This window comes from Tiliqua scincoides, chromosome 1 (assembly GCF_035046505.1).
Source record: "Tiliqua scincoides isolate rTilSci1 chromosome 1, rTilSci1.hap2, whole genome shotgun sequence".
NCBI lineage: Eukaryota > Metazoa > Chordata > Lepidosauria > Squamata > Scincidae > Tiliqua > Tiliqua scincoides.
In genome coordinates, this window is record NC_089821.1 from 71,428,078 (window position 1) to 71,452,907 (window position 24,830).

At 46.6% G+C, this 24,830-nt stretch overlaps 1 protein-coding gene across 1 annotated transcript; it reads right to left on the reverse strand.

Annotated features, from left to right (window-relative positions):
• Window positions 1–4,744: 4,744 nt before the first annotated feature.
• Window positions 4,745–23,103, reverse strand: LOC136655238 (sterol 26-hydroxylase, mitochondrial-like). Its single transcript, XM_066631524.1, has 9 exons — window positions 22,837–23,103; window positions 16,381–16,571; window positions 15,251–15,450; window positions 12,461–12,658; window positions 12,071–12,231; window positions 8,594–8,760; window positions 8,292–8,373; window positions 7,451–7,654; window positions 4,745–6,063 (listed from the first exon to the last, which is right to left on the reverse strand). Exons 1-9 carry the CDS (start codon window positions 23,062–23,064, stop codon window positions 5,938–5,940), a joined length of 1,557 nt encoding a protein of 518 aa, XP_066487621.1. The 5' UTR covers window positions 23,065–23,103; the 3' UTR covers window positions 4,745–5,937.
• Between the last annotated feature and the right edge of the window lie 1,727 nt (window positions 23,104–24,830).

Consider the following 24,830-nt stretch of genomic DNA (forward strand, 5'->3'; position numbering starts at 1 on the left):
AGAGCAAAACAATAATGTGCCCAAGGCACAATTCCAGCTCAGCACAGGTGAAGCAAGGGAGAGAAGAGTGCTTCTGAGCATGCACAGAGGACCTTTTTTGAATAACTGACTACACCTGAAGTGAAGCCCTAGAAGGCTATGCTGTGAGGATCATACCAGGAGGAATGCCTAAGCAGAGATGCTTCTGAATAGTGTTTGGAGAAGTCATCCTTGGCAGTCAAATACCAAGAAGGAAGAAGGGGGGGGGGAAGGAGGGAGGGAAGGGAAAATAGGAGAGAGCATCCAGTCTCTCTCATTCATAAGTCACTGGTACATAAACTCATAAGAAGCAGATTCGGGGCCAGGCTGTATTAAACAACCTTCTTACATTCACATGAAGCATCTTTCACTACCAAAGCGGGCCCACCCCTTTAGAAAACTCCACTCACCCAGTAAACTCCGCCTAACCCCCAAAACAAAGAACTGCCATCAGGCCAGCCTATATTAGGCAAGGGGCGGGGCATTTCAGAAAGCCCTGCCCACTACTCTGGAACTATGCTGTTCTCTTGATTTTCACTGCTTAGTTCTTAGGTATGTGCAGTCCACATCCTAACCTTTCCTCTTTTAAAAAATGGTTCAGTTTCTGCAAAGAAGGAGCTAAACCGGATTCTTCAAATAGTGCTAGGCAGGGCATATCCTCTTCGACCAGACATCCTCTTTTCCCAGGACAGATCCTCTTTTTCAGCCTTCTGATCTGGAAAAGAACTTAAATGTCCTCCTTTTTCCTGTGAGCAGGCAGCACAGAGCCTTTCTGCAATAAATTATATGTAATAAACTCTATGTAATATAGTTTTAAATTTAATAAGTAATCTAGTGTTTACATTAACCACATGAAATCCACATATTAGTGTCATTATTTGCATGCCCTACTTTTTCTTGGATGTCCTACATTTTGGGGTGTCTGGTCCTCTTTTGCAGTGATAAGATCTGGCCACCCTGGACCCAACATGCGTGCCAAAAGCTTCCAATCCCATTACTTCCGAGGAGTAAGCACAAGCACACCTCTCCATTCTGGGATTCCTGTACACACTCATTTTGCAATGTCAGAACCCTGGGATTTTGCCACAAGGCAGTGTCCTGCCACCCCCTGCTTTGGAACAATTAGACCACCCTGTTCTACAGGACAGGGCAATCTCCATTTCATCACAATTCCGAATTCTGCTTTCAGTAGATGTATTTAAGACAAAAAAATTGAACTTTTGCAGCTCTCACTACTTTACATCAAAGTTGTACCTCTTCCATTTCTTTCTACCATGTTGCTGTTAAAGGCACAGGCTGCAATCCTAGCCACACTTGCCTGGGAGTAAGCCCTATTGACTATACTGGGATTTTCTTCTGAGTAGACATGGCTAGGATTGGGTTGACAGGAGCATTACAGAAAAATCAAGTGAGAAACCTAAATCTAATCCATAGGCAATATTTAGTGCTCTGCAGCATTGTGGCAACCCCCCTCCTGGCACCTCCCTCCAGAAAAAGTAGACCATTATCCTGTCGCCTAGACTAAGTGCTTTATCATGGGACAAATACCATTGCCAGACTTTCCTCCCTGGTAGTGCTCCTATGCTTTTTTTACAGCTTCAGTGGTTGAGTTACTTCCAATCCTATTACAAGCAGAGAAGTGGGGAGGGGAGGTTAGCAACCCTATACACAAGCCTGCCTGGCCCCCAGCAATGATATGTGAGTGCATCTGAGCAGAGGGTGGCCCTGTCAAGTTATTCATGAATCTGGGAATTAAGTAGAGGCCTTAGAAGGCCTTATCTTCTTTCTTCCAAACATCCTTTGCACAATGATTTGATAAATTGAGAACCAGTGTGGTAAAGTGATTAGGGTGTTGAACCAAGATTTTAAAAGCCTGAGTTCAAATCCCTGGATAACCTTTGGCCCACTGCTATTTCTCAGCTATGCCTACCTCACAGGATTGTTGTGAGGCTAAATTGGGGTATATTTGACCTTGAGCTCCTACAAAGAAGGATGTAACAGATGTAACTTTAAAACACTTTCATGAAATCCCTTCTTTCCACCAAGGGTCTCAGGCATACCTTGGGGTCAACCAGTTTTACTAACTCCATGAGCAAAGAGCTTTGTGACTGAGAAGGAAGTAATTTTGCATGTAGGCCTCCCCAACTCAAATTCAGCAGTCTGAATTCATCCTGCATCAATGATCCATTACCTCATTCATTTACCAGTTTGGTTAAACGCCTTTGAACTTAGACTCACCACATCCTCTTCTTAGATGTCTGTCTTTCCATTGCTTCTCAAGTTAGTTTAGGGGAACACCAAGGGAGGTATTTACTGCCTAAGCCTTCCCGTTCCTGCCTGTGTGATGAACCTTTCTCCCCCTCCTGCCGTGACAATGCTAACATATGCAAAGGAGGCCCCCTATATTTGAAAGTTGTTATGATGAAGTAACTTGGCTGGTCTCTGGAGAACTAGCTTGAAGCCATTTGGACAGGGTCACTTCCAAGCCTCATCAGTAAAATGGGAATGCTAACAACCAACCTTGCAGGACTATTGTATGACTGAAAGTGGGATAATAATGCTACCTAATCCTGTGCAGTCTCCCTCACTTCTAGGATTGTGCCTTCAGGAGAGATTGCTGCATAGGCCAATCCTGTATGCCCCATGCAACTTTCGTTTTGGGCTACCCTTTCAGCTGCAAAACTGCCTCAATAGGAGCAGAGCAAATCCAATGGAGGACAGTGGGTATGAGTGCCTGTGCCAGGCTAATGAGGAATGCTGTGCTAAGGAAGGCACCAGGAGAGAGGCCTTGCTGCCCCAAGTCTGGGAACCCTGTGTGCAGGGCTTACCTTAATTTATGGCAGGGCTCAGTTCCAGAACCTGTTTTCAAGTAACGGGACAGCCTGAGGCAGTAACTGAAAAGTGTGCGTTTTGTGGCTCTTTAACAGATTGATTTTGTTATAAACTTACATAGACTGGAGCACACTATCAACTGGGCCAACAGACCAGGGAGTGTGAGAGCAACCGTCTGTGACATTTCTAGGTAATGCTCAAACACATGCAAGATCAGCTCATCACAGGCTGCACTTCTTGCATTTCATGGCCTTTTGGGTCTTCTGGTCATAAGGTTTTTTTTACTATCCCTGTGAATTTACTCTGCCAAATGGGGAATAATCCTTAGTGCATTTGATGGCTACAGTCCATGAAGGCTTATGCCACAAACTATGGGTTAGCTCTTAAAGTGCTACAAGACTCCTTTTCCCATTTGTTATAACAGATAAACATTAACCTAAAGGTGCATTTGAAGACATAGAGAAGAGGGTCACCAATGTCTCAACTGATCCTTGCTGCTGTGACTTGAAGTGTGCTTGGACCTGAGCAAATCTAATGTTTTATCTCATGCCCTACAGAGCTTCACCTGTTACTTCCTGTAGAATGATCAAGCTGTTGCTGAAGGCAAAGCTGTGGAGGCTGATTGGAAAGGTGGCAACTGATGCAGAGTCCACTTCCTTTACTATTTGGGGCCAGATTAGATTATTTGCAGATGTTCTGGGACTGGAACTCCCCATAATTTTTTTTTTTTTCTGGTTTAAAAAGACAGCGGGAGAATTAGATTGGGGCCATAGTGTATGGAGATAAAGGGAATTTAACCCTTTGCCCCTGCACTGATTCCCTGATGCAAGTGCCTTCTTTCCCCACAAACTGATATTAATCTCAGAAAGGAAAACATACAGGCATCTCCATAGGCTTACTCTCACAACCATCATAGGAAAATCAGATCTTTCTGGGCAAAAGATTTCCATGCCTCACTAGTATCTCTCTCTCTCTCTCTCTCTCACACACACACACACACACACAATCATAGTTCCAAAACAAACAAGCAAAAAACAAAAAGAAAGCAAAAGGAGAGCAAAAAAGAAAACTATTTTTCCTTCGTACACCTAAGATATATTTTAAATATTCTACAGTTTCTTTTCCATGCATGAACTTTTTATTTCTTTCCCAGCTTAGTGCCTTCAAACCCCCCCCCCCAATTTCTTTTTTCTTTGCAGAAACAGAATCTGTGTGTTTCTGAGTAGGTTGTCCAATCCTTTTAGGGCTTATACTGGTGGGACAAGTGTTCTGGCAGCATAATCCCCTTTATGGCTGTCACAAAATACGACACGCCATTCAACATGGCCTGGCCACCGGCAGAAGTGATGAGTGGCTGGGTCTACATTCCAGAGGACCCCCATCAGTGCTGGTAAGTCAGCATAGGGGGTGGGAAGTGGGGAGGGGTGGAACAGGGTGGAGATGAACAGGGCAAAAAGGGGGTGGAGGGGAAGGTGGATTGGGGCAGATAGGGGTCGTTATCAGAGGTAGTAGTGCCATCGATATCCTATCTTTCTCCTGGCCTGAATCCTTAGACCAGGGTCCATGTGGATTTATACCAACAACTTTGCTGGCATAGGTCTGAGTTGTCTCAGTGGACTGGTGCAGGCTTACCCTGGGGCAAAGGAACATTTGTTCTCACTTCCTAAGAAGGCTTCTAGGGCCCACAGGATACAGTGCACGCCCTCTCAGCACAGCTGCATCACCACTCAGGGAGTTACATAGGATTGGGCTGTTTGTATCTGTACCAGATGCAAGGATTAAATCCATTATTCTCTCTTATTCATCCTCCATGTCCAAAGCAACACACAGACACACACAGAGAGCACTCTCTCTCTCTCTGAAATGAATTGCATAGTCATTTTATTAATGTTTTACTTTATTTATATGAATTCTTTGGAGATTCTTTGGCTCTCCCTCTCTTATAGTGAGACATCTCTGAAGCCAGGTTGCTTTTTTAAAGAAAGAGGGTTGCAGCATGACTCTACTGATAAGAGGGATATCATAATATTCCTGAAATGGGGGTCCTGGAACTATTGTGCAAATAAGGCAGTTGGGGTACACCTTGTTCCCGTCTGGAAATTCCCACAGTACATTACACTTCGTGCCAAAATAATTTGGGGGAGGGGGGGCTTTCTCATTCAAATTTTCACATGAAAATTCTCAAAATCTGTACTTCCAACGCTGAAAGCATAACATTCTATTAGAAATTTACCACAGCCATGTGGTAAATGAGCTTAGTGATGTCACAATGTGGAACCTGGTGATTGAAAAGTGGTGGAGGGAAACCTAGTACTAGGGTAGGGCCCAGCCCTAGGGAAACCTACTACTAGGGTAGGTAATAGGAAAGAGCTCTATGGCAGTCCAAAATGCCCTGAGATTAATCTTTGCCAATCATCCACTTGATGTTATTCTGGGCAAAGTGGCAATCCTAGATGTGCAAATGTATCAGACACGTGAACTCACTCAATGAAGTAGACCACATATTATAAGCAGCTACCATCAACCACTGTGCCACAGAACACAGCAATGCTGCAAATGGTCCGCAGGTGTGCCCCAGGAATTTGGAAGAGGGTCATGTATTAGTAGGGCTATTGGGGGATGCGAGTCCCCCAGTGGCAGCGCGGTGTGCCTTGTCAATCATCAAAAAACTGACGTAGTGCCTTGTCAGTGTGCCGTGAGATGAAAAAACTGAAAATCACAGTTGTAACACACTTTGAGGATTTCAATAGCAACTGAGCTGCTGCAACTTTCATTCTTGAGCAGGAAATAACCCTAAAATGGGAAGGGAGCAGAAGTCTGGTCGGTTTGCAAGGGCTAATCTGTATCCACTATGACCAGAAGCTTGAAGCAAAAACAGAATGTTTAACAGGTGCTTAGCTTTGCAAGGCCTCCTGGAAGAAAACTGATGGTAAGCAACTTATGTCAGTGGCTCATAGAGATTCTAGGTGAAGAGCAATGCTGATCCTTTAGCTGTCAAGCTAGTGCACAATCATGTTCTAAGGCCTGTGCTTCAGATCTTTGCAGGCTATCTGGATGAAGGTGGAGTGCAGTCCAAGGTCCTTTTCGTTAAAGCATTGTCTGTCTGTCAAGGAACTCCAAGTTAATGGGCCGGTCAGGCACAAGCACAATGCGGGCAAGGGGCTTCACCTCTGTGCATTGTGGATCTGGTCTGATTAAGAATATCCGAATGAGCTGGAAAAAACCCAGAGAGAATTTGAACGTCTCATTGGGACGGAACTCCATGGTTTTGATTCTCCCCATGTAAGAGAATCATGCTATCAGCAGACACTCCCACAACTGTAACGACCTTGGTTTTTCTTCTGTTCTTTCCCAAACCCCCATGACATACCTCTCCCCAGCTGCCATACTAGTAAAACTCTTTTAGCCATCAAAGGAAAAGGAAGGGATCTTGCACCCCCCAGGGCATTTCCACAGAATTCTTCTCTCAGTTGAACAGCTGCAAAGCTCCTTTCCACATAATTTTTTTCCTTCCCCATAAAGTACATCACAGTTATGCTCTTCCCTGGCCAGTTTGATCTCCTGGCCAGGGAAGAACCATAACTCACTACTTTGGGGCTGCAGATTTGGGGCAGAGAGCAGCAAGCCATGACATCATGCAGCTAGGGCTACATGTTGTACTACAAACACAATTTCTTGGGAGTGACTACACATCCACTGATTTTAAAAGCCAACACAAGAACTGGATTCCTCAAAACTGCAGAGCACAGATTGTCTGCACTCCTTTAGGCATATTGGCTGCCCTGGGCGCAGCCTCCTTACTCGCCCAAGTTCTGTTTGAAATGTCCTAGGACAGCAGAGCATGCTGGACTCCCAACATGCTCTGCTTTTCTGGGCTATTTCAAGGAAGCCTCCAGTAGAGCAAGGAGGCTTTGCCCAGTGCAGCTGAAGCCAAAGATAAAGGGAGGGGAGGGCTCCACAATCTCCTGGCCCACTTGGCTGCTTTCTTGAGCAGCCAGGGTCCAGGAGAAACAGGGGCAAGGAGATAGTGTTGGAGACAGAGGGCTGGAGAGGCAGAGACAGCTGGGACAGGGTTTACCTCCACCTTCTTCCTCCAGCAGCACCGCTGCCCAGATCCTCTTTCAGTTCATGGACTGGAATGCCTGTCAGTAATGGGCTGAGGAAGGGAGCTGGAAAACGTAGGGTACAGGGCCCCTCTCCTCATTTTGCCACCCCCCCCAAACTTGCTGTTCAGTGTGAAACTTTCCATCCACATTATCAGTGGGCCGCCCTTTGTGCACTGCACATGAATTGCATGCATTTTGAATATAATGTGTGACTGGGGCGATATGTAGCCAGAGTTTCACACTTCCCAGCCTTCCATCTTTGGTTGCATATGTGCCCTGACTTGGTACGAAGGAATAATTTCCAGCATGTGAAAAGCTGCAAAAAGTATGTGACTCACTGAATTTTCTGTGGGCAGAGAACTGGCTTCTGCCTGACCTCATGTCCCAGCCCAGAGGAAATGGGAGTTTGGAATTTCAGGGTGGGATTCTGCTGCAAAGGGGTGACCCAAAGCAGGCTATCTCAGAGCTTCAGCCAACACATCGGAGTAACTCACCCTGGCAAGTGCCAAATGCATCTCCAGCTCAGCAATACGACGCCCTACACAGGCACGCACCCCGTAGCCAAAGGGGATGGAGCTGAAGGGGTGGGGGGGCGAGTCTCTTTGATCACGCAGCCAGCGACGTGGTAGGAAGCGCTCTGGATCTGGGAAGTTACTCTCATCATGGGAGAGCGCGTAGTGGGCCAACACAAAGAGAGTCTGAACCAGCGGGAAAGACAGATAGTTAGGAAGAGGCTTCAGAGCCAGGGTGATGAATGCTTTCCCCTTTGACCACAGGTTCTCCAAGACAAAACTGAGGTGGTGCTTAGTGACAGCTGCATCAGGAAAGCTTAGCTCTGTATTCATGCTGTCTTGCTGCAGGGACTCAAAAGTGCACCTCCACTATTCCAGCTTAGGCAAAGCAACTCAGTTCTGACATGCGGCCCTGATCTATCTCTATGGAAAGGCTGCTTCTGTGGCTGGCATCTTCATCATCAGCTAGCCAGTGTCCACCAGCCGCTCCTTCTGGAGGGAAGGGCCTAGAATCCACAGACAGCATCATTTGCTAGGGACCAAAGGTAACCACCATGCTGCCCCAGTTGTTCCTAATAGATCTTTGTACAGATTTCAGTTGAAAGCTGCTTTGGGAGTCTCTCTTGGCTAAAAAGCGGAGTATTAATACCACAGGCAACCCATCATATTGCTTAATGTTGCTCTGCTCAGCTGTTTTCCTGGCATGGGCTGTCTATGTGATGAATCCAGTGACTCCCATTTAACTCACACCCATTTCAAGCTGCTGAATCCAGGACAGACACACAGGCCTGAGGTGTAACATCAGGAACACATTTGTACTTACATCTTTAGGAAACTTGTACCCTCCAACAACCACATCGTCCTTTGCAATGACACGGGCATTGGTGGGGACCACAGGGTAAAGCCTATAAGGAAAACATTCATGGAGGGGGACAATGTGTCACGTGATAAACACATGGAGAGGGGCCTCTTTGGGAACAGAAACACAAAAGCACACATGGAAATGGATGAAACAGTTTCTCAAAAGTGGGCAGTCCCACAAGGGAAGTCCCACAAGGCACTCCACTCTTTGTTTGGGGTTCAGGATGGTATTTGGTTCCTTTGGACAATGACAGGGGCTCTTACCTGAGAGTTTCCTTGATTACTGCCTTAAGCAGTGGCATCCTGGTGAGGTCCTTGGCTTCCGGGATCCGGTCTTTGGGCACCACGCCAACCACCTCCTGGTATAAGGCCTCTTGGATCTCTGGGTCCCTGGCTAGGTGATACATGGCCCATGAGAGCGTATTGGATGTCTGAAAAGGCAAAGCAAGATGGTGAAGGTGGCACCTCTGGATCACATACAATACGTGAGCAGGATTCTGGAAGGAATTTACGGATGCAACAGGTGGCATGGGGGTCCTTGTTATCCAAGAGCAATGGGGACAAAAATTTGGTTTGCTTAGTGATCCACTGTTGTTGGGGATTCTTTAAAATAAAAAATAAGGGATAGTGTCCAATTAGGATTGGAAGAGTTGAAACACCCCTCCAATTATTGCTTTGAAATATTAAAGCATTTATAATTTCAAAAACAATTTCATAAGAGCATAAGAAGAGCTTTGCTGGATCAGGCCAAAGGCTCATCTAGTCCAGCTTCCCGAGTCTCACAGTGGACCACCAGATACCCCAGGGAGCACCCAAGACAACAAGATACCTGCATCCTGATGCCACTCCCCTGCACATAGCATTCTGAGGTACCCTACTTCGAAACCAGGAACTTGTACATGCCCATCACAGCTTGTGACTTGTGATGGACTTTTCTTTTAGATATCTGTCCAATCCCCTTTTAAATGCATCTAGGACATGCAAATTATTTCTATTCTAAAACCTTTTAAGAAAAATGCTGCATAGGCTATACATGATGTAGGATGTGTTAAACTTGAACTTGATTGGGTGGAGGTTGGGTGAGGTTTAAGAGGGGGAAGTGGTGTGGTGTACAAAAGAATTGGAGGGTGGCAGTATGGGAATGGGATATACAGTGAGAGATGCAGCTGTGTGGTATGAGTTATGGGCAACAAAACTGGACAGGGCAGTAATTTTGAAAATCTGTGAAGCCTCCAGGTTCTCATCCAAGAGGTTTTGTAAGTATGAGAAACTTTTACATATTATTCTTCAATAAATTGGATTTGTAACTGTGGAGAAGCAATTAACAGAGATGTGGATAGAAAGGACCACCTGTAGTCCTCATTGAAATGACCCAGTAACTAGCTGCAGACATCAAATCTCACAAAAAAATGTTATTATGAGTAGTTTCCTATTTTGCAACATTTGCATGTTTCTGCCAAAGAATTAAAAATGTGTTGGTAAGGCTTTCGAGTGAGTTAGAATTTTTTTTATTAACGTCTTTTACTGTCCAATCCTATGTCTGTTTACTAAGAAGGAAGTCCTACTGTATTCAATGGGACTCACTCTCAGGAAAGTGTCTACAGGTGTGCCCTCCGTTCTGGAACCCCCTGCAGATACCTGAATCCCAAGGGGATGCCTATCCCCACCCTCCAGAGACGAGTAGAGTTCTGCTCCCCTCACCTCCAGAATGTCCTCTGAGCCTAGCAGAGGCTGTGGATGTCAACCAAGCAACCTCTGCCAAACTCAGACTGAGCTTTACAATGAAAAAAATCACTTCCAATTTTTCCATAAACCAGAAGTGATGTTATTAATGCCTGGCTGTGGACCCGATCCTCGGATAAGTGAATCTGTGGATACGGCCCCCCCATAGGCTTGCAGCTTTAAATCATTAATTATATCAATAACTTTTAAAACAAAGGGGGCATGTCAGCTGCCGCTGAAGGGGACAGCATACAGGGCATGTTGCCTGTGCTGAGTGCCACACCCTCCTGCCTCCAAAATGGCCCAGTGCTTCCCCCATCATGCCTCATTCCGCCCTCCCCCTGCCCTGTTCCGCCCAGAGTTAGGAGGCTTTCTTCTCCCTGCCACCATGCACAGGGCCACTCCAGCGGTCCAGAAGTACATGACTCTGTGCACTTCAGGAATGCCATTTGTGATGGCCATAAATTGTCTACAGCTGCTGGAATGCTAGTGCCGGCAGTGACAGAGCCCTACTGGACTGCTAATAATTGCAACATTATGTGGCTAGCATTGTAAATTCTTTATCTTACAGGACAGAACGTCCTGGCTTGTTTAATTTGTTTTCTAAAGGCAAGGCTCAATCGGTAACATTGTCAGCTTGGAACATTTTGTATAAAAAATACCATACAAGCATTTTGTTTTACTTTCTCCATTTCAATTTAACCTTTTAAAATATAGACCAGTGATTTCCAACCTTTTTCATCTCAGAGCACACTGACACGACACTAAAATTGTCAGGGTGCATCATCAGTTTTTGGACAATTGACAAGGTACACTGCACTATCAGTGGGGGGCTCAGATCTCCCAATAGCCTCACTAATCAATGACCATGCCCCAAACTCTCATGGCACACCTGCAGACCATGCCACAGCAAAGTGGTTGAAAATCACTGATGTAGACCAACAACCCAATCCTATTTGGATGCCCTGCTGGCAGAACAAGCGTTCCACCAATTCTGGCTGCTGTAAGGCAACCATAAAGCATGCTCTAGCACAGGGGTGTCAAACTCATGTCATACAGAGGGCTGAAAAGCATCCATGATGCCTGCTGAGGGCCGGAGGTGATGTCATTACACAGGGCGTGATGTCATTAAACAGGTCAAAATTAGAAATAAACACTCTGTTCTCATGCAGGAACTCATTAGCTGCTAATGACAGGAGAGAAAATACACAAATCGTGATCAAATTTCAAGATATGGGAGAACTCAATTATCATGTGGGCCACCCTTTCAGCAGTGTCACCTCAGCATTGCTCAGTAGCTGAGAGGCCGAGGGCCAGATGAAAAGCTTCCGCGGGCCGCATCTGGCCCCCAGGCCTTATGTTTGACACCCCTGCTCTAGCAGCATATGCTGCCAAAGTGCCAGTGGGAAGGCCTTAGCCTTCCTGTGTGTGCCATTACTGCACTGGCTGCCCACTGAAGCAGGTAGGCCAGCGCAAGAAGCAGGAGGGAGTGGGTGAGGGTGGAACAGTGTGAAATTGGGCAGGGATGGGGAAGAATGGGAGCAAGGAGGCTGTGGGAGGGGGTGGATCCAGCAGCAATGGCAGGGTGACACCAACTCTAGTGATGCCACTGCATTTAGGTTGTGCATATGATATTGTAATTTATTCTGCATGGTCTGGTGTGGGACAAAGTCCAACATGGGGTTGACGCAATGAGCTTTCACACCAGGTGACGCAAACCCCAGTGACGCCTCTGTACCTATTGATACTGAAGTCTCCTAAACCACCCAGTGCTGACTGTTGTCTATAGATATTGATCTGATCCAGAATAGTGCTGTTATGTTTCCAGCACATGTAATAGGGTGAGTTAATGGGCATTCCAACAACCTTATGATAAATAGCAGCATAATACTGGTTACCTGGTAAGGCAATGGGCTCTCTATTGTGACTAGGGTTAGCCACGTCCACCTGATCAGTTTACTTCCTGTAACCCTATTTAGTATGGACACTCAAACAGGAAGGCCAAGAAAAGTAACCTACCGTGTCTACACCAGCTAGCAGAAGCTCAGCTATGCTGCCATATAACTCTTCAGGGCTAAGTTGCCCACTGGACAGTAGGTAGGTTAGGTAGCCTGAGGGTGCCTGACCCTGGTCCATAAGCTTCTCTAACTCCACCATCTTCTGGTCAATGAGTTTTTTTCCTAGAGCAATGAGAGGTATCATCTGTTACCATGGAAATACAACGTTGGGCCTGTCGCTGGGATTGGATATCCACCACGCACCCTGGAATTCTCCACTTACTGTGATCTCGCTTACAAATCCTCCTGCTTTCAAAGAGGAGCAGAGACATAGCCCAGTTCCCTCAAATGACACCAGACTAATAGCCAGATGAAGTGGTAGCCCCTCTCTTGGTTCCCACCATTCACATACCAAAGGCAAAGATCGTGTCCCAGCCCTGTAAGTAGCGGTTCCAGTAGGGCAGCACTTCCCGGGTCCACTTAGGGAGAATAGTGACAAAGACTGAATTCTTCAGCATATATCCAATAGCATCAATAAAGCGCTGAGTCTCAGCAGGGATCTGCTTTTCCAGACAGCCAATGCGAGTCTCAAAGAGGATGTAGGAGATGCCTGAAGGGAGAAAGCACAGGTGTAACATTTGAATCAAGGGGCCTTTGGAGCCATGCAAAATGGTATCCAAAGAAGCAGAAAGCTGCAGCCAAGAGAAAAACAGAACAGATCATAACGTGGTGTTTGTGTAAGCATAGGGAACTGAGCACAAGTTGTGTATCTGTGGCAGAAGGACAAATGAAACTGAGATACAATAGGAAGAGGAAACTGGTTGGGCTATAATGGAGGGGACATGAAGGTTGTACTTGTGAGTTTGGGGTGAAATATGCCAGTTCCGCATTGTTGGGAAAGTAGTGGAATGGATAGCAGTGCTGAAGGGGGGAGGATATATGTTGTCCCCTATGGTAGCTAGGCAATATTATTTACGTAATTCACATTTTTCTCCAGAGGTCCATCCATCAGTCAGCACGTCCTTTATTTGAAAGGTTAAACCTTCTGTGAAAGGACAAATCCCTATAAATCCTTACCGTAGGCTACAGTCATAAGAACAGAAGAAGAGCCCCTGATTCAGCAGGGCTCTTCTTATGTTCCTATGACTGTGGCCTACAGTAATTCATATGGGATAGTAGACACTGTTGAGCTGGGGAGTTCAAATCTCTCCACAGGCATCCTGTTGACTGGGTTGCCTTGGTCAAGTTGCCATCACCCAATGAAACCTACTTCAAAGCTTTACTGAGGGAAAACAAAAATCAAGTACACCATTCGGAGGGCAGGGCAAAAGTATAAATAAATGACAACCCAATTCTAACTTGTGCTGGAACAGGCAAGTGGACTGCTCTGCACTGTATCCCACACAGGTTAGGAGGTTGCTATGGTGCAACTTTAAGGGGATATTCATCTCTTTACCCCATGTCGTGCGCCAACCGTCCCGTGGGGCTACTTAGATCTACACCAGCAAAATCACTGGCGGGGAGGGTTAGGATCTGGGGTTGCTTAGTCCCAACCCCATCCCAGGCCCTGTCCATCCACCTGCTGTCTTATGGCCCAATCTTATCCTACTTTCCAGCACTGATGCAGCCACAATGCAGCCCCGAGGTAAGAGCACAAGTGTTCCCTTACTTTGAGGAGGCCTCCATGATTGCCCCCCAACTTCAGGATGCAGCACATGCCCCAATGGCATGACTGCGTGCTGGAAATTTGGATGGGATTGGGCCCTTAGTCAGACGATTCTCATTGGTTCACTTAGCTCAGCATAGTCTACACTGGCAGGAAGAGGAAGAGGTCTTTCTTAGTCCTACTTGGGTATGCTAGGAATTGAATGTGGGACCTTCTGCATGCAAAGCAGGTACTCTACCACTGATCTATGGCCCCTTCTTCCCTCTTTCCTCCCCTCTAACAGCACGGATGTGCAGATCAAGAAATTGATTGTTTTCTTTTGCAAACCTGTTTGCTTTAAAAATCTGTACATGTTTTAAACTGTTCAGCATTTTAGGAGTTCACACATTCATTTGTGTTTTTAAAAGCTTCTTTCCTTTCTGATCTTTAACAAAACAACAACAAACAAACTAATTTGGGTCTATAAATGAAAATGGAATACCAAAGCGTCTTAAACTAAATCCTGTACAGTTGCCTGTGCTTAGTTCCATTAGACTCAATGAATGGGAGAGTACAAGACTGGAGGTGTAATTAAAAAAAAGAAGAAGTTATGCTAGTGCTACAGTCAAGATTCTGCATGATTGCAGCAGCAATTGGTTGCTGTTTCCCTTCTCCATATCCCAGGGTGGAGGAGGTATGACTTACAGGGGCAGCAGTGTTTGAATTACAGCAGAGCCAGAGAGGCCCCAGCCAGGTCCCATAACTACAACTTCTACAAGGTTACAGGGAGGCCACTATTTGGTTAATGTTGGAGGAATCAGAACAGTGGCAAGGTTGAGTGGGCAGGGAGTACTGCACCCCTGGGTGGCAGGCCTTTGTGATCAATCCCGCATAGCGATTAATCTCACTGTGCAACCTGCCTGCATGGCTGCCCGCTTCTTCTGCTTTTTTCCCCCAAAGTGGAAGAAGTGGGAAGCCTCTCCAAGAGGGGCTCAGCTGCTCCTCAAGTGACTGGTAGGAGGGAGCAGGAGAATCTTCCCCCGCACAGCCACTCTTGGAGCAGCTGAGCACCGTTCAGCGCAGCCACTCGATTCTTTGGGTTTTTTTCCCCATGGGGTGCGATTGGAAGCAATTGCAGTGAAATCATCATGTCACCGCAATTACTTCTGGGTTGGAGGTGGCATTCGAAGGGGCAGCCCTTGGCGGCACAAGAGCCAGCTATACCACCGAGTGTGGGAATTGTGGATTTCAAGGGCCCCCGACCTTTTTCCCCATAATTCAAACACTGATTGGGAACAGAATCCTTCTTCCTTTGTTTGCTTTGTAGTGACTTCTTCCAAGAAACTGCATAGCTAGGAAGAAGCCTCCCTTAATCACAAAACCTTACTCACATGCTTGGCTCATACCTGCACCTGCCTATCTTTTGATGGCATTTGATGCCTATCTTCACCAACCACACCTTGATCAACAACACCCTGAAAAACCATACCTCGAGAACAAAAACATATCATCGAAAGGAAAAGGATTTGCTGCACTACTTCACAACTGACCACACACCTTCCAGGGCGAATCGGTAGAGCACACTGGCAATATCTGGGATCATTACCCCCGAGGGGCTCTTTGCTCTCTCATCTTCCAGGCGCACCATCAGATCAGACACCACCTCATTGATGGCATCTGCATACAGCACAGCCTCTGTTGGCTTCAGCATCCTCTTGTTCAGTACCTGCCGCAGCCGGTGCCACCGCTCCCCGTCCCTGAAAATGAAAGAGGGGGTGGGGGGGCAAGGAAGAACCCTGAACATCCTTTGGAATCAAGTCAGGCAGAGGAGGCATTGCTTTGCCACCTTACAATAGCCACTGTTCTTAGCCTTGCCCTGTCTTCCTCTCCTTGCTCCCAAATGGGCCTAGAAATGTGGATCTCCTGTTTGACTTCCCATGAGGCACAGTCAGGTGGTTTTATGTATTCGGAATGAGCAGGTTGTTTACTCACCTCCTATCTCTGCAATGTCTCTTAGGAGTTCTCATGGCCATTTGGCGGACAAGGAAATCTCAGAGAAGGTGTGAGCATGGGATGGCTGTTAGGTTAAGAAACAGGCCTTCAGCAACCTGCTTGGCTTTTCTTAATTGGTTTAATGATGCCTACAAGAAGTAGAATAAATTACGCAAATAAGCAGTTTGCACATTTGCATAATTTATACAAATGTTTTGTTTTTACTGTTACAATGTGGAACTCCTTGCCACAGGATGTGGTGATGGCGACTGGCCTGGACGCCTTTAAAAGGGGATTGGACAAGTTTCTGGAGGAAAAATCCATTACGGGGTACAAGCCATGATGTGTATGCGCAACCTCCTGATTTTAGAAATGGGTTATGTCAGAATGCCAGATGCAAGGGAGGCCACCAGGATGAGGTCTCTTGTTATCTGGTGTGCTCCCTGGGGCATTTGGTGGGCTGCTGTGAGATACAGGAAGCTGGACTAGATGGGCCTATGGCCTGATCCAGTGGGGCTGTTCTTATGTTCTTAATGCACAGATTATCCACAAAGTTGGGCATATCTTCCAGCCTAGACCAGTTCTTGATCTGTGCCTCCCCCTCATTTCTCAGAATGGCACCAATAAGAAACTGCCTTGGTATGCCTGTGTAGCAGCATCAGCCTAGTAAGGGAGGCAACCATCTTTGCACTCACTCAGTGAATGGACCATAGGGGAGATGTCGCTTGTCCCGGTGTTCCTTCCAGAGGGCCATGTCACTCCGAATGGGGTACTTCCCCTCCTGGCGCAGCAGCTCTTCTAGGACTTCAGGGCTGCCAATATTAATGTTATTATAAGAACCAAACTTGGATTTCCAGATGGGGCCATATAGCTTCTTGGAAAGGACCTGAAACAGACAAGGTCAGTGGGATTAGCCATTACATCTGGCCACTCCAAGAAATCAAGGACTGAGGATGTGCTTATTTGTGCACACTGTACAGTTAATGCCATAGGGAATAATTTGGTCCAAATACTGGGCAGGGAAGTGTCACACATACTCAAGAACTCAAGAGCCACAATATCGCTTCTAAACAGCTGCAATGTCTGCCTAATATCCTTCCTTGGTAGGAGATGGCACAAGCTGTTCACTCAGTTTCCAACAGCTTCCTCTTCCATCTTCTCCTTATGCAATTCCCGGTTTCTGCTTGCCACTTGTCATGCCCATCCCTGAAACAGCAAATTCTAAAGCAGCAAGAAAACTTTTGCAAAGGAACAAGAGGAGGCATAACAGCTGTCTACTTGTTCCCTTCTGCTCAACATTCAGAGTGGGTGTCCAAGGAATTTGATATTGGACAACCCAATCCTAACTAAATCCTTGCATGGCGATGCAGCAGCATTAGTGCAACTTCAGCTGTATCCTGCAGGGGATTTTTGGCCACTGGAAGCCTCCTTGAAGAAATGAACATTAGTTTCCTTGCCCTGAAATAATCCATAGCAGCCACTATGGATCAACTTGAACCTGTACCAGTTTGTTTGCTGGCACAAGTCCAAGTTGATCCATGAAGGGGAATCAGGACTTTGGGCCTCTTTAGTCTAGAAAAGAGATGCCTGAGGGGGGACATGATTGAGACATACAAAATTATGCATGGGAAGGATAAAGTGGATAGAGAGATGCTCTTTACACTCTCACATAATACCAGAACCAGGGGACATCCACTAAAATGGAGTGTTGGGAGGGTTAGGACAGACAAAAGAAAATATTTCTTTGCTCAGCGTGCGGTTGGTCTGTGGAACTCCTTGCCACAGGATGTGGTGATGGCATCTGGCCTGGACGCCTTTAAAAGGGGATTGGGCAAGTTTCTGGAGGAAAAATCCATTACAGGTTACAAGCCATGATGCGTATGTGTAACCTCCTGATTTTAGAAATGGGCTATGCCAGAATGCCAATGCAAGGGAGGGCACCAGGATGCAGGTCTCTTGTTATCTGGTGTGCTCCCTGGGGCATTTGGTGGGCTGCTGTGAGATACAGGAAGCTGGACTAGATGGGCCTATGGCCTGATCCAGCAGGGCTGTTCTTATGTTCTTAGGATTTGATGTCGCTGCCACCAATCTGCTCCTGTTTGGGGCTCGATCTGCCCACCCTGCCCCATGCTCTCCTTGTTCTGTCTTTCCCTTGCCCTGTTTAGCCTCCTTCCCACTCTCCCACTGCACTGGACTGGGGATTTGCCCCTTGGTCTTATGGCGGAGACCAAGCACAGATATTATCTATCTGGGCAAGGACTGTCATGGTAAAGGGAAAGTAAGAAGAGACAGCAAGCTATTTATGACATAACAATCCCACTCACCAGAAGCACTGCTCTGTACTCCATATAATGTTGAACATTTGGCACATGACCTTTTTGTAGTCTTTTGTAGTCTTCTACAACAGTGAGAAGCTTGTTGCTTCCCAATAATAAAAACTGAGATGCTCATAAAGTTTGATGATAGCCGATGGAGCATTATAGCTAAGCTATGAATCAAGTCTTGCCAGGTTCAAACCTCATGTCTGTCAAGAAACGCCCTTGGTGGCCTTACACAAGGCAGTCCCTCTCAGCCTCAGCTCCCTAATTGCAACAGGGTGATAATACTAACCTTACAGGTTAGCAGTTAAGAGTTTTGTACAGCCATACATGTGAAGCATTTTGAATAATCAGAGGCACCATTCAAATAACTATTTGTATGCAAAGCCCATGTTGCACAATGCAAAGACAGAAACTTTCTCCCTGCTTGGGCTATGAAGCTTCTGTTCAAATGTAGATATAAACTGGGCCAAGGTTGGTCATTGAGTAATAACTAAGCCACTATGATGTTGTTTTTTATCTTATTGACTTTACTGATGACACATCAACTGTAACTATCAGGTCCACAGTGTTACTCTCTGCACATAGCCTGCTTCCAACCAGAATTATTAACAATTCCTTATACATTAATTGCACCCAGTGGTGGGCCTGGGGGGAAAAAGCGCTAGATGCCGCACTCACTGAGCCCTCAAACTCCAGCCTTCACTCACTGCGCCACCCTGCAGGCCTCTCAGAGCTGTTCCGCAGGCGGGCAAAGCCCCGCATGGCGCTCCGCAGTGCACAAAAAACCTTCTGAGGCTTCTACCACACTCTTAAAGAGTATTTCCAGTTTCATGAAGAAACCAGAAGAACCCTTGAAGAGAGCACATCAGAAGCCTCAGAAGGCTTTTTTTTAGCACTGCAGAGCATCGTGCAAGGATCCACTGCGCTTGGATAAGTGTCTCCTTGAGGGGGGCAGCATAATGTGCGGGAGGGTGACATGTTATGAATCTGCACCCTGGGGCACCACGGAGGCAGGTTCATTACCAGTTGCACCTTCAACTTAGTGTTCTCCAACTATTTTCAGACACTATTCCAAGATAAGTAAGCACCCCCTTTCATGGTTTTGCTTCCATTATTCCCCTATGGGAAGGGCATAACAACAGGAGTTCTCCTCTAAAAATCCTGTCAATTTCAGGCTGTTGACTTTGTCCTGCAGGACTTAAGAACAGCCATGGAGCCTTGAATCTGCTTTTTTCTCCGCAGCCTCATCCTTCCAAAACTGACCCTCATCTAGGGTTCTGCTTCTTGGACATGTCAGAGTGTGGCAGAGTTCAGCAGAAGAACAAGGGCACAGAAGGAGCAAAGAGCATTTGGAATGACAGCTTTGGCCCACATGTTAGGTCTGAGAAAGAAAAATAAGGGTGGATTTCACATTAATGCTCCCATTCTAAACTTATATGAAAGCGAGTCCATTGGGAACTGCTCTTTACATACATTGGCACTTTTTAATAAATATTGATAGATGAACTTTTTATATATAATGATTGATGAGCTAATGAATAATGTAACATTCCCTTCAAGTCACTACACAAATCCAGGAATGGGTGGCAAAAGATAGTGAACTACTTGCCTGGGTGGACACTTGACAATTCCCCCCCCCCAACCTAGGAAACTCTGAAGACGGTCTTTTTCAAACATTTGTTCATCATGATCAAAGTCCAAGCATGATATTTTTTTCTTCCTGTGAGCTGTTTCTTACTCCAAACCGCTTCTTACTCCTGTCAGCTGTTTCCTCACGCCAAACAAAGCCGTTTACTTCACAACAATCTGAGCTGCTTTGGTCTCGCGTCCAAGAACAATTCATAGGTACCAGCACAGATGAGGCAATCGGATTGCTGAGCAGATTTTATTTGCTGGGAAACTGGCAACTTTTCCAAGGTAAAGCACATGACTGTTGGCTGGGTTTATAGAAGTTCCTCAGGTACCCAATGTCCATGGAACTAGTAAACATGCCCAGAGGGCCAGTTATTCAAGCCCATCAATTCAGAGGCTTGTAGATTCTTTGGTAAGCTTTTCAAAATGCCATGGAGAATATCTAGAGTGACCTTTGTCATAATCTATATCTGCTAGTTGATTTTTTTCTTCCTATACCTTTTGCAACCACCTATATCTTTTGCCACCTTTTGCCACCACAGCACAAAACATGATCCAGCCAGCAAGGGAGGGATTTAAACCTTCCTGTTCCCTTCCTGGATACTTCTGGAATACTCCCAATTCAGTGTTGGGTTCAATGTGGTTCAGCCATGTTGACACAAAACTGCTGCTCTTATCTTCCTTCTTTTTTCAGTTAGTACAGAATCAAGCCCTTTGAACTGTTAGACTAGGGTGTCTCGTCACAGAAACTAGTGTTTGATCATGAGAAATTTCTTGCCTCTTCCAACTGTATAAGCAGCAAAAAGTTGCTCTTTGGCTGAGAGGGTCACCAGCATGTGATCAAAATTAACTCCTAAATGCTGCTTCCTCCTTTGATCAATCACAGTCCTTGCACTTTACCCCAAATAGAGGGATCCTCTTTTGATTCTTTCCAATATTTAGAGTCATTTTACCACAAAAAAGACCCATAATTATTAGCCCCCTTAACTATTTTAAGCCCTCCATCTGATGAAATGCCTTCCATTCTAAACAACTGGATCACTTTTCAACTCTTGGATTACCTAAAGATCTGTGTAACTGCTAGATTTTTTTCTTCTTCAAAAAAATGGAGGAATACTCGCACTTACTTTTTTGGCCCAGCAGCCTTTTGTCTCACACCTTACAGAGGCTAGTCACATTGAGTCTGCATAAAAGTCTCCTGCACTCTATTTTCAGACAAACTGCAGGCCTTGGAGCTCTTCCATCATGCTTAAATTTGTCTCTTCTCTCCATTGTTTTGCTTAACATTCAGTTTGAAGAAGACCCCTGTAAAATTCAGAATGTAGTGTAATCAGAGACATTCTGAATTTTACAGGAGTCTTCTTCAAACTGAATGTTAAGCAAAACAATGGAGGGAAGAAACAAATTTGGCCATAAAAAGGGTATCCCCCTACTATGGCTTTTGGAGTACAGTTTTGAGTAATTTTTTTTAAGGGAAAAAAAAAGGACACTGGAATGAGATATTAGCCCAATAAAGATTACATATAATGTAGCCCAATAAAGATTGTGGGCGTCTGAAGCAACATGCACTCCATGCTCTTTGTCATTGCTCTCCCACAGGTCAGTTTAGTTTTTCTTGCCCTAAGGCAAGGTGACCCATGAAGTGCTTGGCCATCTAGGATTCTTTAACTTCCCCAACTTTCCACTTGTTTTTTTTTTTTTTCTCAAATGGATAATGGACTGTGTCCTAGGAGACCACTGTGGCATCATCAGGACCAGTCTGAGAAATCTGCTGCCCCTACAAGAATGCACTCACTTCCCCCCTAAAACTCTTACATGCTAATGCATGCACATGCCTCAGCACCACTCCTGATATTGCTGTCACCGACACCTCCTCCCCCTTGTCCATCTGGCTGCGTAGGAGAGCAGCAAGGTGGACAAGGAGAGGCAAGAAGCAGTGATGTGGAGCCCATCCCTTTCCACCTCCTTAGGTGCCAGAGCTCAAGGCACTTCTTCCCTTATTTCAAACAGGATGGTGAGGAGGAGGAGGTGCTTGAACTAAAGGCAAGGGGCAGGTGCGCCATATCTCCTGGCCCATCTGACTCCCCCCCCCCCCACTCAAAACAGCCACTTTATCACTAGCCAGCCCTGGGAATCCAGGGTTCAAAAAACATTACATGTTAAAGTAGTGGAGTGAACCGAGTCACAGTGACAGTTCAAAAGGAATGGAAGACAGTACCACAGATCAAAAGAAACTTCCTTCTTTGGAAAAACGCAGCAGGAAAAAGATGCTCAAATTGATACTTATTTAGCATCTAATACAGGCAGGTTTTGTAAAGGGATCAGGAACATGAAACACCCAAGGCCAGTTCCTCCTTGCCTAAGAGTTCCTATCAAGGACTGTAGTTTTTCCTGGGCAGTAGCTTCTGGAGAAAGGGTATTCATCCTCCACTGTTCCCTGGAGGTTTATTGACACATTCAGAGTTAGGCCTGTTCCCCTTTGTCCTCTGTTGCATTTGTCTTCAGTCTACCAGATTCTGCCAAGAGCAGCCACAGATTCCATGGTCCTGAGTGTTTTGGAGTTTATCTGAACCAGAGGTCAACTCAGCAACCCTGGATGCAGGGATTCAGCCTAGGACCCAGGCAGGGATGTATGGTGAGTGGGGAGACAGGTGAGGCAGTGCTTCCCCACCCAAGTCCTTCAAAAAGCACCACTGCCACTGTTGGAGGTGGCTCAAGCACTCCAACCCATGCGCAAAGCAACAAGCAGGCAAAGCTTCATTGTAATTACTGATGAGGAAAAGGCACTCTGCACATGCTCAGATGCACTCTGATCTTGATTATGACACCCTGGGTCCAAAGTGCGTGGGTTGGGAGCGCTTGAGTGATTTTCAAAGGACTCTGGTGGGGAGGCACTGCCTCACCTGCCTCCCCACCCCACCCCACTGGACCCAGGGTGTCATAATCAAGATCAGAGTGCATCTGAGCATGTGCAGAGTGCATCTCCCTCGTCAATAATTACAAAGCCATCCGAGTCTGAAGAGGAAGATAAACTTTCTCAGAAGCCTCTTCAGCAGGCACAAGCAGGCTCCTTCCCTGCATGGCCCCGGGTCGCTCCCCCAGCAGGCCAGGGTGCAATAGCTCCGGCTCCTGGGTCCCCGCGAGGCCAGCGGAGACCACCTGCCCGGCCCCGCTCCCCTTCCCCAGCGAGCAGCCCACCTGCAGGCGGTGCGTGTGCAGCAGGTAGCCTCGCAGGAAGAGCCAGTAGATGGAGCCGACGTGCCCGGGCCCCGGCAACTCCTCCGGGCGCTTCAGCCGCTCCTCGCCGTGGGCTGCCGGGGCGGCCTCTGCGGCGCTGGATGCTCCTCTGCAGGCTAGGTCGGGGGCCCCGGGCAGCGCCCCCAAGCAGCGCCGCAGCCGCCCAGCGAGACACCCGAGCTTCGCCATTGCTCGCCGCGATGCAGCTGGCAGGCGGAGGAGGGGAGAGAGCCGGGAGGGCAGAGGGACGGCCGGGGCGGAGCCGGCTGGGAGCGCGGGGCGGGAGGGCGTTCCCTCGCAGCAGCTGTAGCCCTAGCTAGCCTAGCCACACTTCCCGGAGAGTCAGTCTCATCGACTATCATGGGACTTACTTCCGAGTAGGCATGGATGGGCTTGGGCTCTCAGGCTGCAATCCTAGCCACTCTTACCTGGGAGTAAGCCCCATTGACTACAGTGGGATTTACTTCTGAGTAGACTGGGCTGTCAGTCCGGAGTCCAGAGGCGCCTCCTCTCTAGTGGTCACCTAAGGTCAAAAGCAAGTTCCCTAGGCTGAGAACGTGAGAAGCCATTAACAGCTCAATTCTAGCCAAACTTTCTTGGGAGTAAGCCCCATTGACTTTAATGGGACTTACTTCTGAGTAGACATGCATAAGATTGGGCTCTGATGCTGCAGTCCTATACACATCCAGCTAGGAGTAAGCCCCAATGAGAGTTCTGAGTATCCACGCAGAGGAGGGCTCTGTTATAGCCCCATCGAACCAGTGTTTCTCAAACTGTGGGTCCAGACCCACTAGGTGGGTCGTGAGCCAATTTCAGGTGGGTCCCATTCATTTCAATATTTTATTTTCAATAGATTAGACTTGATGCTCCCATGGTATGTGACTGCTTTAAGGGAAATGTTACAGACCTGCAGTTTTAACAAGCTACTATGATAGTAGTAATATCAATATTATATTCAATATTCAATGATAGAAAATGGGATTTACTCCTGAGTTAGTGTGGTTAGGATTGCAGCCTAGGATTATTAAAAATTTTCCTGCTTGATGACATCACTTCTGGTGGGTCCTGACAGACTCTCATTCTAAAAGAGTGGATCCCAGTGCTAAATGTGTGAGAACCACTGCCCCATCCTATCAAGTCCCTCCTTTGGCTCAGATGCAATTGTGCCTTCTTGCCAAGGTGGTCTTCAATCGATTTGGAGATGTGACCACAGTATAGTGTTATTGATCCAAGCAAGGTAGCACCAAAAGTTCAATGTGGTCACAGTTTCAAAAAAAGGAAGTTTCTTTAAAAAAATAAAATAAAGGAGGAGCTTAGTTAAAAGGACGCTGGAAAGGCAAAGTCAAAGGTGTGTGTGTGTCAAATCTCTTCACAATGTTTTAAAACCACATGAATAAGCTCAGTTGCAATGAACAGGATAGACCAGTGTTTCTTAACCAATGTGTCCTATCCCAATTTGTCCTATCCTGCCAGCTACGCCCATTTGTCCCATCCAAGTATCTCAACTCCCTTCTAATGCCTGCTTTTTGGCTAATTAACACCCTCTTTATCTCTAGAACAACTGCTGTGGTGTGCAAAGGAATGAACACAGAACTCCTTATCTATTTGGGCAATTAACCAAATTTATTGCTATAAACACTCCCTGCAAGTCATCTTGTCCAGAGGCTTTCCCTCCCCAAAACTCCACTTAATTCAGTGGTTAAAGGTCCAAAGCCTCCAGTCCAAGTCCAATCCAATCTCCAAAGCACAGTCCAGTCTTCTGAAGCAGAGTCCCTCCTCTCTAGCAGTGTCCTCTCCAGCACAGTGTCTCCTCCAGCAGGGTCCTGGCAGTCCTCTCTTCTGTGTCCTCCAGCAGAGTCCTGGCAGTCCCCTTCTCCTGTAGGTCTGGGTCAGGTAGCCCTCTTGGTCTGGTTCCCTCTGGGTCAGGGTTCTGTCTGGTTAGCTCTTTGCTCCTT

What these genes read in the sequence shown, in the direction of transcription:
- LOC136655238 (XM_066631524.1), bottom strand. Translation starts at nt 23,064, where the DNA reads ATGGCGAAGCTCGGGTGTCTCGCTGGGCGGCTGCGGCGCTGCTTGGGG. An exon ending in CCCTATGGTCCATTCACTGA is followed by an intron (nt 15,451 to 16,380) that starts GTGAGTGCAAAG and finishes TTTCATTTTCAG; the next exon opens with GGACGGGGAGCGGTGGCACC. An exon ending in GGTACAAGTTTCCTAAAGAT is followed by an intron (nt 7,655 to 8,291) that starts GTAAGTACAAAT and finishes CCGCTGGTTCAG; the next exon opens with ACTCTCTTTGTGTTGGCCCA.